The sequence below is a fragment of the Mytilus californianus genome, unplaced genomic scaffold (genome assembly GCF_021869535.1).
Source record: "Mytilus californianus isolate M0D057914Y unplaced genomic scaffold, xbMytCali1.0.p SCAF_2, whole genome shotgun sequence".
Classification (NCBI taxonomy): domain Eukaryota; kingdom Metazoa; phylum Mollusca; class Bivalvia; order Mytilida; family Mytilidae; genus Mytilus; species Mytilus californianus.
The window spans coordinates 7,785,399-7,801,999 of NW_026262668.1; the positions used below are offsets into that span (position 1 = coordinate 7,785,399).

Here is a 16,601-nt window from a genome sequence, read left to right on the forward strand (position 1 = left end):
AGGGTTAGTTCTGTATATCTCTATATGGGTAACGATGGGATGGGTTCCCTAAAGTAAAATGATGGCCCTTTCTACATTATGTTTTAATTTTGTTCCTTATTTTATTGTAGCTGCCTTTGTTTTGATATATGCAACCCTAGTGTCAGTGAAAATGGTTCAAGCAGCTGGAAAAATTCATCAACACATGTTAGACAAGATAATGAGAGCTCCTATGGAATTCTTTGATACAACACCACTAGGCCGTATAATTAATCGATTTTCAAGTGATGTAGAAATGATGGATACTGCACTGCCATTAACCTTCCGTATCACTTTGAACTCACTTTATCTAGCTATGACCACGGTTATAGTCATTTGTATTAATACACCAATAATACTAAGCACAGTTGTACCTCTTATGATCTGTTATGGAGTAATTATGGTGAGGATATGCCGACAGATTTTGTTGTGATTTTGGTTAAGCTTATGCCACATGTATTCATTGAAATAAGAAGATGTGGTATAATTGCCAATGAGACAACTCTCCGCCAGAGACCAAATGATATAGAAGTTAACAACTATAGGTCACTGAACAGCCTTCAACAATGAGCAAAACCCATACCGCATAGTCAGCTATAAAAGGCCCTGAAATGACAAATGTAAAACAATTCAAATGTGAAACTAACGGCCTAATTTATGTACAAAACAATGAATGAAATACAAATATGATATACAGCAACAAACAAAGGACAACCAAATAACTTGGGACAGGCACATACAGAATGTTGTGGGGTTAAACTAGTACAACATAAGAACAGACTATAAAAATCAGTTGAAAAGGGCTTAACTCATCAGATCAATACAATGCAGAAAAAACATCTAACAAAAAACAGACCGGATGTGGCAGGATATCTATACATCCCCACAACAAAAAAGACACTAAGTACAGATCTGAGAGTACTTGCAGCTACTGACAGCTAGTTCACATGTATTTATTGAAATGAAAATTTTGGATGAGTTTTGAATTTATGAATAATATTGAGCCAAAATATGATGCTGAAAGAATATTTTTTATAGAATGTTATGTGATACCAAGACATGTTAGAAAGCAAGAATATTATCATTGACTCAGACTTTTGCACCTTGCTTGTGTTTTAACTTGTTAATGCTATCTATCTGCTAGTTTTCTGTTAAAACTTATTCATTTGTAGAGGTTTTACCTGCCTACCTCCCGTCAGTTAAAGAGATTAGAATCAATACATAGATCACCAGTCTTCAACCACTTCAGTGAGACCATTGCTGGTGCTATTGTTATCAGGGCATACAAAGCTTCAGAGAGATTTATGAATGAAGCCCTAAAGAGACTTGATAAAAATATGGTTTACTACTATGCTTTCTTCAATTCTGCAAGGTAACTTTGGTAATATAGTATTTAAACTTTAGAGACAATTGCTGCCCCGTTGACAAAAATGAGAGATTGGTTACTGCAATGTCAGAAACTACTGCAGAAATTATGCTAAATTTCAAACTTTAGTCATTTGAGAAACTTATTTTTCCATAAATCAGAATTTCTTAATTTTACTGAATTTTTTTATAGCACGCTTTGTATCTTTCCATAAAAGATATTTCAATGAGTAATTGATTAGTGACTGATATTGATTGGTCACTGAATACAGAAAACCCCCAAAAACATCTAGACGTTAACATACCATTTTTATGATTAGACAAGCGTCTAAAGAATATATCAAGCTCTAAATTTCCCCATTGTAGATAAAAGTTATAAATATAATTTACAGAAACGATAATGTCTATCAAAGAACTGTCATAAACACCAAATTCTTTTAAAAACAAAGACGCATTAAGATACAAATGAAGAGAACCACTGATGACTTTACTTACTCAGGCAAAGTTGACATTAGACAGTTATGGAGGTTATTTTTAGGACAATTTTGGTCATATGGCTAATCAAATATTTATACATCCCTTTCTTTTAAAATGTTGGATTTTAGCATTCCCAAAGTTAAATCAAGAAAAGTGCTGTGGACTCATGAAATTTTATTAAGTGTTTCATGTATTTTCAGTGGTATATAAGGCACTTGAACATGTGGCATGGTTGCACCAAGTTTAAAATCACGACCCTCCCCCTTTTTTAATCTGGAGTCCATTTTTGTTTTGATGCTCTGTAATGTTTGATGTTTTTGGCTTTAAAGTCTTTTTGTACTTAGTGCAGTTCATTGAAGTGATTCCAGAAATATATGTTATAAACATATAGATTGGTGTTATACATATATATTTCTTTTACAATTTGCTATTCCATATACTGTTCAAACACCCACTTCAGGGATTCCTTGCATTTTTTTACGAGTGTGTTTCAACCAAATAATGTAAATATTTGTAAAAATATACATAGTTCAACTAAAATATGAGATTTCTAGAATAAAACTTATACACACTTAGTGAATTATTAGATGTTTATACTTGATCACAAAGAAATAAATTGAAAAATTGGGATTTCCTTTTAAATGAAATTGATAATTCCTTTATTTTAGGTGGCTTGGTATAAGATTGGAACTATTAGGTAACATCTTTGTGATAGCAACAGCTTTGTTCAGTATTTACTCTGACTTGGATGGATCTTTTGTTGGTTTGTCTGTTGTTTACGCAATTCAGGTATATATCCACAAATACAAATTATAGAGCACATCATTTTGTATTCATATCCTTAAGTTATGCACCTTGCAGTAAAGTCATTTAACATAATTTTATGCTTTTAATGTATTGTAAGTTATACTGAAAGTAGACCTTCTTAAGTGTCAAAATTAAAGGATGGTGGGGGAGATGATACCAAGCATGCAATCAGATCAAAAGTATAAACAAAGACAACACCATGGCCAAAAGAAAGAAGATAAACAGACAGAAAAATACATAGAAAACTAAAGACTGTGCAACACAAACACCATCAAAAACTATGGGTGAACACATTTACCCCAGAAATATAAGTATTTAGTACACCAGGTCATCTTGCTCCATTTTAAGTAAAACTCTTGTGATAAGTCACATCCATTGACGTCATAAAAGTCATTTTGCCAGCCCTGCAAATGAGCATCAAAATAGGTTTTGAAAAAAATTTGAATATCCACCTGAGATGGCATTCTTAGGCAGACACCAAACTCAACTCCTTTTGAAAAAAACAAATCATATAATCAGTCATGATACTGATTCTTTCAAATATTTAAGGTAAATGACATTAGTCTACACAATACAACACTATTCATATTCAACATAAGATTTAGAAACAAACTGAATGTAGATTATACAAGGCTGTTTCTTTGAATGATGAGCATCATTTTTTAATGCAATGTCAATGACCATAACAGATAATGTGACAGTGATATATGGAAAACATAATCAATGCCACACATTTGATTAAGCTAATTGATTATCTTGATACTGATGACATTGAATTGTTTACATGCTATTACATATTTGACTTTGTGCATTTTAGGCTACTTACATATTGAATCTACTGGTGATAAACATGAGTGACCTTCAGAGCAATATTGTGTGTGTAGAAAGGATTAAAGAATATACAGAAATTGATTCAGAGGTAAACATATTTTCCTATTTACCTCAACTTAGTCATAGACGATGTTTATGGTACAATAACTTCCACATGTAAGTCTATTTAAATTCAGTTTTCAAAAAACTTTCAAACCATTTAGGCCCATAATTGCTGGCTATAACACAAGCCATAATATACAAATATTTAAACCCTCACAGGTATTTAAGGAATAGAGATTAGTGACCATCAAATCCCAAATTGATAGATGCAACTCTTCAAATACAGTACTCACATTCTAATGCAGTACTCTTAAAATGTTCAAAATGATACATTTGAAATATCCTTCAAATGTTGACTGGTATAAAGATGAGGAGATGTAGTATGATTGCCAATAAGTCAACTATCCACCAGAGTTCAAATGAGTGGTAGTAGGAAGTTATAGGCCACAACCCAGCCTTCAATAATGAGAAAAACCCATACCATATAGTTGCCTATAAAAGGCCCCGACATTCAAAATGTGAAACAATTCAAAAGAGAAAACTAACAGCCTCATTTATATCAAAACAATTTATAAAAAAAAAAATATGACAGACATGAACCAACAAAAACCACTTTAAAACAGGCTCCTGACTTGGGACAGGCACATAAAGAATGTTAATCATGTTTGTGAACGCTCCCCCTAACCTTGGACAGTAGTGTAACATCAGAACATAAGAACAAACTGTAAAAATAAGTTGCAATTGGCTTAACTCAAAAGATCTGTACAAGACACAAAAGCAACTAACAAAAAACAGTAACGACACAAATCACCGAAATGAGAGTATCCACAATTATGGAAAGCATGGTTTAAAGCCAATTATGATCAATTACAACTTATAAATGAATCATGTTTTCCCAGACTGAAGTGTCAATCAGAACACATCCAACAGATTAAGGTGAAAGAATCATAAACAGTCTGAGAAACACATGACTTTATGCAATGCCAAAATATAAGTAAACAGTATAATAATAGGATGTAGGATCAGGAGTTCTCATAACTGTACATGTTAAGTTATGTTTTATATTGTTACCATAAGACTCTATTAACTTTGGGATTAACAGCAGACACCATTCAATCAAAAGTGGCATTATTTGCTTATTGCATTTCAATGGTTAGTTTATGGTGAGAGTCCATATTGAAAATATAGGAAAGTGATTAGAATTTGTGAATTCCGCTTTGTTTTTCAATTTTTGTGTTATATTAGGATTCTTTTCTCTCGAGTTCAGTGTGATAAAATTTTTATAAAGTACCTTTGTTTTTGTTTTAGATCCAATTTTGACCACTTTAAGAAACATTTACAAATGACTAACATTATATTGATGAAATGAATACTGATAAAATTAAGACACAATTTCAGTTGCATTAATACTTTAATAAAAAATTATAAATTAAAGGCTAATTGGAGATCTGCAAAGAAACCACCTGACAATTGGCCACAAAAAGGTGAAATTGTATTTACAGACTTTAAAATGAGATACAGAACTGGAACAGAGCTTGTTTTACAAGGAATTAATCTTAAAATACATCATGGAGAAAAGGTAATGGAAAGGAAGAGGGAGGGTAGGAGGGGTCTAATCCTAAAATCCTGAAAATAAAATCCAAATCCTGAATTCAGGTGAAAATAATGTGCTCGTTCCAGCATTGCTATATATCCCGAAATCCTAAATTCCCGCCGATTACATGGCTATTCCCAAAATCCTGTGAATTAAACGGCTCAATCCCAATGTCGGGAAAAAGGTCCTTCTGCCCCTCAAGGAATAGGAACTTCATTCGAATGTATGAAGTCATCAATTTATCTGATGTCTTTTGCGTAATTCAAATAATTGTTTATTTCATTTCCAATTGTAACAAAATTTAAAGGCTAGTGAACAATGCAGTCCAGGCCTTAAATCTTAAATTGATAAAAATGTCACCGCAAATAGAATATCTACATAAGGCAATCAAATAAAGATCACTGTTGGACAAAATAAAAATCCATAATGAGAGATTGTGGAGTGTAGAAATATAGATTCTTTCACATAAAAATAAGCATTCAAAAGTTTGAAATTTAACCATTGAGAGTGGATAAATCTAGAAGTCAACAGGATAAAGTGATAGAACCTTTTTAATGATTGAACGGAAAATGTTCTAATGAATATTGCCAGGGAAATTACACAAGACAAATTTAATCAAAATGGTTTATCAAAACTTATTAAACAGAACAGAATCAGTTTGAATGCATAAAGAATTGGAGATAATTAATTATAAATTGTGAAATTTTTGCATGAAAATTAAAAATATCAAATGTCAATTGTTTAATGGATTGTAACTCATAACCAAGGTTAAAGTGAAGTGAAAGAAGAGACATGATTACAAAAAGTCTTGATTTCGATACATCTTATATAATAGGGTGAAACTTACCTTGATCAAACATAATAAACATTACTTTTTTAGCTCACCAGTCGCAAAGGGCCAGTGTGAGCTTTTCCTATCACTTGGAGTGCGTCGTCTGTCATCGTCCGTTAACTTTAAAACAAAGATCATCTCCTCTTAAACTACTGGGCAAAATTTAATCAAACTTGGCCACAATCATCAATTGGGTATCTAGTTTCAAAAATATGTCTGATGACCCCACCTTCTAACAAAGATGGCAGACATGGCTTATAATAGAACATAGGAGTAAAATGCAATTTTTGTCTTTTATCTTGAAAACTGCTATAGATAGAGAAAATCTAACATAGGCAAAAATGAAGAAAAAAATGTTCTCTCTACCTGTTCCTCAAAAGATGCATTTACTACATGTACTAATTTTAAAAAGCTAATTTCAGTTGTGAAACTAGATACACAGAAAAATATAATCCAAAATATACCAACCAAACTAAAAAATTGAGGCATGAAGGTCCAACGAAAAGACATGGTAGCTCTTTGATATGACTGAAACAGATGAGGCAATTGTTCCTAAAAATAAATGAAAAACTATTTTGTGACAAGTTCAACTGTAACTTGACTTTATCTGTATGATGTTCATGTCAAGTTGTTTCTATCTTTATAATTGAATGTCATTTTATAGATTGGAATTGTGGGGCGAACAGGTGCAGGGAAGTCATCATTAACTTTGGCTCTCTTCCGTCTGGTAGAGGCAGCCAGTGGGGACATCGCTATTGATGGAGTAAATATTAAAACCATTGGTCTTCATGATCTTAGAGAAAAAGTTACAATTCTACCTCAGGTAAATAAATAAATTAACAGAATCAGGGTTTAAATTATCTAATAAATCAGAAAGTAGTATTTTGGTCAAGATGATTTGAAATGACATTTTCTAGTTTGATTTAATTGTTTAATTTGATGATGAAGTTTTTAGGGAGAGGTTATAGATCTTAAACTTGTTTATGCTATATCAAGAGGCAGTAGAAATAACCTTTTTAGAAAATATTTTGTTTTGAATGTGTAAAACCAATTTATATAAAAAAATATCATTGATATATTAAAGGATCCGGTCCTATTTTCTGGATCTCTCAGGCTTAACCTGGACCCTTTTTGTTGCTATGGTGATGATCAGTTGTGGACTGCTCTGGAGCATGCTCACCTTAGAGAATGTGTGAATAATTTGCCTGGAAAATTGGATTTTCAATGTGGAGAGGGAGGTCAAAATCTGAGGTGATTATATGAACAAAAGAAGATGTTGGATAATCATTAATGAAACAGCAGCCCAGCAACACTCATTTATCATAAGTAGACATCTAAAATTTACAATATGGCATTAAAAATGACTAGTTTTTCCGTTTCTGATTATATTTTACACACAAAATTCAAATGATAACATCAGAAACCTATGCAGTATGAAAACATGAACTTATGAGTGATGTCACCCTATAATAGGTTTTCATCAGGGTAAGGGGGTCAAAATAAAAAAGTGTTGTGATATATTTTAAGTGAAAACCTATTAAAATCATTCTATTTGCTTAATTCGCCTGTGTGAAAAAACTCCACATTGAAACAACTACAGTATCCATTTATTGTACAAAGGTTAAAAAAATTATTCTTGGAGATCAAGGGATAAAAAAAATATAAATCATATTACATTTGGGTCATTATTGGTCAATGCATCATGTAAAGCAGTCCCCCTCTGGAATATAGTTTTAACTATAAATGTATTTTTAAACTCCGTTACTCTTTAAGTATACAAATACTGTAAGACAAACAGTAAAAAAAGCCTTTAAATTTTTCTGTCAAAGAAAGAATTCATTTTATAATCATTAGGTACAAACATATATGCATGAATACCTACTCTCTGACATACGTGATAAATTAGATAAACAAAACAATATTGAATTTGAAAAAAAAATGCATTGGATTATTTCAAAAACTAGGGCGCAATTACCAGTTGGTAAGTCGTCCACCAAAAAATATAACCCTAACTGTTATATTATCATTTTACCCAGAGAAATGTATATATGACATTATGTATATTTTTATAACATTGGCAAGAGAGTGAACTTTCCATGGAATAGGAATTTTAGAACCCAAAAAAATGGATAGCTGTAACATATTTTAAGCTTTGGGGAGGCAAACGTTGATTTTGTAATGAAAAAAAAAAAATAGTTCACATAGCTCTGCAACACAGCTATACATATAGGTAAGCTTAATTTGTGACAAATTAAATCAAAGATTTATATCTGCAAGTCTAACATATTGATACAGTTAACTCTCAAGTTAATAAATTGTTACTGATTACAGTGTAGGACAGAGGCAGTTGGTATGTCTGGCTAGAACGTTGCTGAAGGAAACCAGAGTTTTGGTTCTGGATGAGGCTACTGCTGCTGTTGATTTGGCCACTGATGATTTAATACAGCAAACAATTTTCAGAGAATTCAAGGAATGTACTGTACTAGCTATAGCTCATAGACTGAAAACTGTTCTGGATTATGACAGGTAATGTCTGTATTCTAACAGACTTCAAACCAGGATCTGATTTAACATTTAAAAGGAAATAATGATAAAACCCAGGCCATATTTCTTTGCCATTTTTTTTCTCTGCTGATACACATAATTAATATAACTTCAACTAAAGAAATCTCCACTAGAGCTATTTTGTTTAGAGACCTATTGATGTCAGTATGCTCTCTTTATTTGGACTTATATAGTAAACATCTACAAAACAAACACAGAATGGAAATTTTTTTCTGTTTCCTACACAAATGTAGGTGAAAAAACTGTCAAAATATGTGCAATAGGCTCTCAAGTTAGTCATATCTGCACACTACAGTACACAAATCTTCCTTAACCTTTTATTTCAAATTATTGAAACTTTCTCACAATCGTAACCATATAATGCTTTTGTGCATCATCTATTTTGTTTTTTTATTTGAATATTTTGGGACTTTTCCTTACCAAAGCATTGACTTGCCATTGCTTTATTTGAGGGGTACCCATTTCATAAGTGCAACTCCTCCTTAACCCTGTATTACAGTTTATTGAAATTTTTTATGATCTTAACCTTATAGTGCTTTTTTGTACCTTTTTTTTCTTTTTTAGTCCCCTACCGACGAAGTCGAAGGGGACATTAGGTTTGCACTCCGTCCGTCCGTCTGTCTGTCTGTCCATCCTTCAGTCCGGGCAAATCAGTTTTCCACACTTTTTTTCTTCATGCTTGAAGATATTGATTTGATATTTGGTTTATTGTTTTATTATGACAAGTTACGGATCAATTTCGATATTTGTTCCTGTCTGATGATTTTGTGCAGAGTTATGGTCCTTTCACTTAGAAAATTCATTCAAATTATCAGTTTTCCACACTTTTTTTTGTCATGCTTGAAGATATTGATTTGAAAGTTGTTTTACAGTTTTATCATGACAAGATACAGATCAAGTTTGAATTTTGTTCCTGTCTGATGATTTTGTGCTGAGTTATGGTCCTTGGACTTAGAAAATTCACTCAAATAATCAGTTTTCCGCATTTTTTTTCATCATGCTTGAAGATATTGATTTGAAAGTTGGTATATAGTTTTATCATGACAAGTTACAGATCAAGTTCGAATTTTGTTCCGGTCTGATGATTTTGTGCGGAGTTATGGTCCTTGGACTTAGAAAATTCACTTAAATAAATTCACTTAAATATATAAATTATCAGTTTTCAACACTTTTTTCGTCATACTTGAAGATATTGACCTGATATTTGTTATATAGTTTACACCATGACGAGTTATAGATCTAGTTAGAATTTTGTTCCAATACAATAAGTTTTTAACCGGTAGAGGACTATGTATTGCCATGCAATACTCACAGAATGCTTGTTTTAAGAATCGTTTTTGCAGTTTCCTTCAGCCAAATCATGTGCACACTACAGTATACATTTATATCATATTCTTCCCCTGCAGGCAATTTAAATTAAATTTAAGTCTCTTTAATCTAGTATACTATGATTTTGAATAAGTATAATTATGCACTTAAATGTACATTATATTTCACTAATTTTAATGCCTGTGTTTAGTTTATATGATGAAAGATTTTAATAGTCAGGTCAACATCTCTCATTGGGGACATTCCCCATAAATCAAAACAGTTGGCAGGTATGTGTCTAGTATAGGCACTCTATATATTTTCACACTTTTGTAGAATTGTTGTAATGGATAAAGGAAAGATAGTTGAATGTGACAACCCAGATAATCTGCTAGCCAATGAAAATAGCATTTTCTATGGACTAGCTAAGGAGGCAGGTATAGTGAATAATGGAAATAGCCAAGAGCAATTGAAAACTTCTATCAGGTATTTGACCAATCAGCAACCAGTTCAAAATGTAATATCATCCAATAAAAATTCACATGACAACCAGATAGCAGAAGTTATATCACAAATAGACAAAGAAGATAATATCTCAGAAAAAAGTTCAAATGGTTGGTCTAGTTATTCAGGTAGATCTGGCAATGAAGGGAGTGCTGAATTATCAAATGGTGTAGGGAAAAATGTTAAACATTTTGTGGATACCATCTCTATTGATTCAGTAAGGTTTGGAGATGTTACCATAGTTACACCACAACAAATTCTACCTCCATCTTTAGAGACTGAAATTGCTGAAACTACTGCAGATTTAGAGTACTTCACTCCTGAGACTGAATCTGAGTGTAGCAAATCAAAAGAGGAATTAGAAGATTCAAAAGGAAACAACTCTGGCTCTGACAGGACTTTAAAAATTCATGTACCAGTAAAACAAGAACGGTCGTTAGAATCGTCATTAAATGGTTCAGAGAGTAAAGGCAGTAGTGAAAAATCAGAATATTATTCTGCTAATTCACAATGTCCTGATGATCTTTTACTTCAGAATCAAGTCCAGCAAGAAGGGGAGGTAACTAGTCTTCATTCGTTTGAGAAAGAGCCTTCTCAGGAGGATTCAGAGAAGAAAGATATGTGTTAATGGTCTATAAAATTGATAATTTTTAGCTCACCGGGTCTGAAGGGCCTAGTGAGCTTTTCTCATCACTTGGCGTCCGTCGTCCGTCTTCCATCGGCGTCGTCGTTGTTAACTTTTTACAAAAATCTTCTCCTCTGAAACCACTTAGCCAAATTTAACCAAACTTGGCCACAATCATCATTAGGGTATCTTGTTTAAAAAATGTGTCCGATGACCCCGCGAACCAACCAAGATGGCTGCCATGGCTAAAAATAGAACATAGGGGTAAAATGTAGATTTTGGCTTATATCTCTGAAACCAAAGCATTTAGAGTAAATCTGACAAGGGTAAAACTGATAATCAGGTCAAGATCTATCTGCCCTGAAATTTTCAGACAAATCTGACAACCCGTTGTTGGGTTGCTGCCCCTGAATTGGTAATTTTAAGGAAATTTTGCAGTTTTTGGTTATTATCTTGAATATTATTATAGATAGAGATAAACTGTAGACAGCAATAATGTTCAGCAAAGTAAGATCTACAAATAAGTTGCCATGACCAAAATTGTCAGTCGACCCCTTTAGGAGTTATTGCCCTTAATAGTCAATTTTTAACAATTTTTTGTAAATTTTTGTAATCTTTTACAAAAATCTTCTTCTCTGAAACTATTGAGACAAATTTAACCATACTTGGCCATAATCATTATTAGGGTATCTAGTTTAAAAAATTTGTCCGATGACCCTGCCTTCCAACCATCATGGCCGACTTGGTTAAAAATAGAACATATGGGTAAAATGCAGTTTTTGGTTTATATCTCTGAAACTAAAACATTTAGAGCAAATCTGACAGGTGGCAAAAATGTTCATCAGATTTAGATTTATCTGCCCTGAAATTTTCAGACGAATCCGACAACCCGTTGTTGGGTTGCTGACCCTGAGTTAGTAATTTTACAGAAATTTTACAGTTTTTTGTTATTATCTTAGATATCATTATAATATCTAATATCTAATACTATTAATTATGATTTTAACCTTATTTACATGATTTCCAAAGCATCAGTAAATACAGGTGAGCGACACAGGCTCTTTAGAGCCTTTAGTTTTCATTTGGCAGCCCTTTCTCTATCATCTATTGGTTCTACAGAAATATTAAATTCAATTTTACTGAAAAAGGTGGAATTGCACTTGAATTATTGTATCAGATTCACAAAGGGGGGAGGGGGGGGTCTCAACATTAGAGTTATGATACAGATGTGCTGCTGGGATTTCAACCAAGAAACCTTACGGTTCAAAACATTTTTTACAATTCTTTAGTCAAATGCAAATTTGATCTTAATAGCTCTTAGCTATAGATAGTTAATGCATGTGTATGTTCATAGTGCCATATTAAACAAAGTTTCCGTTAATGAAGGTGTTGTATGATATAATTTTTGTATCACCTGCGATGAAAGTCACAGAAAGCCAGACATAGGGATTGCTTTGTCGGCAATGGCTGCAGCAAAGACGGCGTCAACAATTGTTAAGTTTTCTGCTTATGTTAGTTTGATAGGAACTACTTGTGATAGATCATTGATATTTGATATAAAGTTGCATTTCTATTAGTACATATCAGTTTGACGACTATTTCAAGGTCATGGTCCAGTAACTTTGAATTAATTAGTAATTTACAATGTTAAGTTTTCTGCTTAAGTTAGTTTGATAGGATGTACTTGTGATAGATCAATGATTTTTTGTATGAAGTTGCATTACAATCAGTTCATGTCAGTTTGACGACTATTTCGTGGTCCTGCCCACTGGATAATGGTCCAGCAACTGAATTAATAAACTATGTTGCTGTCCATTAGATTGTCTTTTTCTAAACTTAATGCCTATAGACATATCTCTGTGTCAACAGTTTATTAAACCCTATTGTTGTGAAAATTAGTCAATTTACACAAAAAAGTTTGACAAAACTTGAATGTATGATGTTATGATTGAGTTCCAAAGATTTTTTGTATTATTCAAATGAAAAGATTTTTGTAATATCCTTATGGTAAGATTAAATGTAATTAAAACAAGAAGCCCAAATTCACAAATAACAAAGGGAGGAGATACACTTAGAGCATTAATTCATTTGTTGCAGAGGTATTGGACATTAATCTACAAATACTCATAAAATCATCACCAATATTTTGTGATCACCACTTTTCCTACAGTATATATGCTTTAGAATGTAGTGAAATATTAAACAAATGTGAAATATCATGCTTATATGTGCATATAAGTTTTTTAATAATTTATACCTTGCTTTATCTGGAGATTTCTCTTACAGTGTCAGTTATTTGTGTTTTCCCCAGTTGATCTATGCTGAAATATGTCTTTTTTAAGACTTTGAATTTTGCATTCTGAGAGAATATGAACACAAAGCCAATTAAATTTGTCCAAATTCAATACTGAATCTGCCAATGAATTTTTTTTTCAACACATCTAGTTATTTTTACATGCTTGTTTATTTGCATCTGGTTGTACCAGCTCTTGTCACTTTTTGTCAGTAAAGCTTTTTTTGCTAGTAGGCAACCAAATAGTATTGGAAAGGTAAATTTTCTGATGAACTAACTTTTAAGTCTTTTGTCCAATTAAGTTACAAAACTTTCCATTAGGCTTTATTCATGGAAAGATTCTATCTTTAAAAATGGGCATATAAGTAGGGCATCCTTAATCCCTTGACGAATTCCGGAGTTATGTCTATTTGAACGTAAAAATTTTTTACCAGTCAGTAACTGCAGCTCAACTTACATGCTTCATGAAACTTGTACATTGGAATTGACATTTTCCTGAGTTATTAAGCTCTGAACTTAGAAATTTTGAACAGCAACCAAAATAAAAGAGTGGGGTATATAACCTACACCTCCAACACCCTGTTATGTTGTATAATAACAATTTTACAAAGGTCAGATAGTTTTATTGTAGCATATTGTCTGTTTGCATAGTATTATGTTATACAATCAATAGTTTCTCATTGCACAAATTTAATTAATGTTCAAGATAAGAATGAGAATAGCTGAGGGTTTGATAAAGTTTTCAATGTTTTACTTTAAAAACTAAATATTGATCTCTTGGAATGAAGATTTAAAAATAGTTATATACAAAAAACTGATAAATTACAAGAAACCATACAGATGTACAAATATTTCTTGAAGATTATAATTTACCAATAAATTGGAATTAGTTTTTTAACATTTTATGGTCCTCAGATTAAGTGTTGCATTCATAAAAGTCCTTCAGTATGATAAATAAGATAAACCATAAACGTTAGTGCTGCAAATCAGTTGGGGTTTTTTTTTTTGGAAGGGGGGGGATGAAGATGAGTGTGTGATTACAATGACATTTATCTTTCATACATTATATCATGATAGGTTCAAAACACAGGGTACACATTCATTTTGTCTCAGCTTTATATGTTGGTAAAAATTTAACATTTACCTGTAGTTTGTGATAGTTATTTATATAATTCAATATTTTTGTAAAAGTATGAATATTTAGATCTGTGTGTTTTTATATTTATTTAGCTTTGTTAATGTTGTTGCCATTTTAATAAACTTTGAATTAATGATACTTTTCATTTTCTGATTGTTTCTGTACAAAACCAGGTAACTTATTGGTTTAACAAAAACCTTACTTTTGTTACTTGGTAATACTGGATCAATCTCTTTGTAAGTTTTACAGGAGCCATCATGATAATGGTTGACTATTTGGGATTATCTATGTCGTAGATGGCCATAAATGTGTATAATTTGTGGTACACACAATCCTACCACTCAATGTGACTTGCCACTGACACATATTTGCCATAACCAACAGAACATTCACTATTAGTTGAGCAGGAAATCTTTTATCTTTCTAGAGTGTCAGAGTTCAACCTGGATATTTTATTAGTTTTTATGTGTTCTGTTGCTCAATTTTATGTTTTGTGTTGCTCAACTTTATGTTTTGTGTTGCTCAATGTTATGTTTTGTGTTGCTCAATTTTATGTTTTGTGTTGCTCAATGTTATGTTGTGTGTTGCTCAATTTTATGTTTTGTGTTGTTCAATGTTATGTTGTGTGTTGCTCAATTTTATGTTGTGTGTTGCTCAATGTTATGTTTTGTGTTGCTCAATTTTATGTTGTGTGTTGCTCAATGTTATGTTTTGTGTTGCTCAATGTTATGTTTTGTGTTGCTTAATGTTATGTTTTGTGTTGCTCAATTATGTTGTGTGTTGCTCAATCTTATGTTTTCTATTGCTCAATGTTATGTTTTGTGTTGCTCAATTTTATGTTTCGTGTTGCTCAATTTTATGTTGTGTGTTGCTCAATTTTAGGTTGTGTGTTGCTCAATTTTATGTTTTGTGTTGCTCAATGTTATGTTTTGTGTTGCTCTATTTTCTGTGAAGTGATTTGTGAACTATTGTTTGTCTATTTGGTTTTTTCCCTATTGTCATTGTATTGTCTGTCTTTCTTCGACTGATGGTTTATGTTTTGTATCTGTTTCCCTTTTACAAAGAGATAGATATAAGAAGATGTGGTATGAGTGCCAATGAGACAACTCTCCATCCAAGTCAAAATTTATACAAGTAAACCATTATAGGTCAAAGTATGGTCTTCAACACGGAGCCTTGGCTCACATCGAACAGTAAGCTATAAAGGGCCCCAAAAATTACTAGTGTAAAACCATTCAAACGGGAAAACCAACGGTCTAATTTATATAAAAAACGAGAAACACTTATGAACCACATCAACTAACGACAACTACTGAACATCAGATAGGACAATTTCCCCTGAATATATTTCACACTTGGGCCATTTTCTGAATGCTTTTAAATATTTAAGCATATGCACAGTATTACAGTATAATTTGTGTACCTTGATATGTTTCTTAGATAACTTTGTAAATTCAGAACATATGATAAAATTGAAAATCCCTATAGATGTTGATAGATAGCTCAAGACTGCTTTAAGATATTTACGAAACTTTTGACTATGTGAAAAAAAATTATAGGAAGCAAATACCTAACCAAAACCAAAATTGAAACCTTATCTGTGTATTATCTTCCAGATACAACTTTATTAAAAGATGCACCATTTTGCAAAAACATGTAAAATTCAATATTATATAAAATTGTCTTCAACAGCAATGTGTAAAGCTTATTAACAATTGATTCATGTAAAATATTTTAAAAATGTTTTCAGTGTATTTCATATATTCAGACTCTTTCTGATTTAGACATCTTGAATGAAATAAATACAGGGGAAACTGGTTTGTCATTTCTCATTTGTAAGTAAATGTTTCACAGGTAATAATTTGATCGCCTATATCTTGATGTTTGTAAATTTCATGACAATATGTGAACATCAACTTTAACATGTATACTACCAAGAATAAGACCTTATGTTATACCCCACTGTAGGAGGGATATAGTGCATTCACCTTGTCAGTCCATTTGTCCAACAAATATTTCAAAATGGAAATGCAAAGGCGTATTCTGTGATGATTGTGTGGCACCATGGATCATGTATCGAATTGATCTTCTTAAAAGATCAAATGGCCAATGGCTATGGTGTAAATGCGACAATATTAATGTGTCATCCTTTATTTAAAAAGTTTTAACCGGTAAGGTATGTTAAAAAAATGAGTGTTCGGT

At 32.1% G+C, this 16,601-nt stretch overlaps 1 protein-coding gene across 3 annotated transcripts in view; it reads left to right on the forward strand.

Annotated features, from left to right (window-relative positions):
• LOC127729201 (multidrug resistance-associated protein 1-like) overlaps positions 1-14,532 on the forward strand; it is a 48,189-nt gene extending 33,657 nt beyond the window's left edge. For all 3 annotated transcript variants that reach the window (XM_052236893.1, XM_052236892.1, XM_052236894.1), the window contains 9 exons: positions 111-421; positions 1,191-1,390; positions 2,529-2,649; positions 3,485-3,586; positions 4,976-5,119; positions 6,631-6,789; positions 7,051-7,217; positions 8,298-8,492; positions 10,176-14,532. In XM_052236893.1, coding sequence (XP_052092853.1) covers positions 111-421; positions 1,191-1,390; positions 2,529-2,649; positions 3,485-3,586; positions 4,976-5,119; positions 6,631-6,789; positions 7,051-7,217; positions 8,298-8,492; positions 10,176-10,971 — 2,195 coding nt within the window. In that variant the 3' untranslated portion in view covers positions 10,972-14,532. The remainder of the gene's footprint in view (positions 1-110; positions 422-1,190; positions 1,391-2,528; positions 2,650-3,484; positions 3,587-4,975; positions 5,120-6,630; positions 6,790-7,050; positions 7,218-8,297; positions 8,493-10,175) is intronic.
• The last annotated feature ends 2,069 nt before the right edge of the window (positions 14,533-16,601 follow it).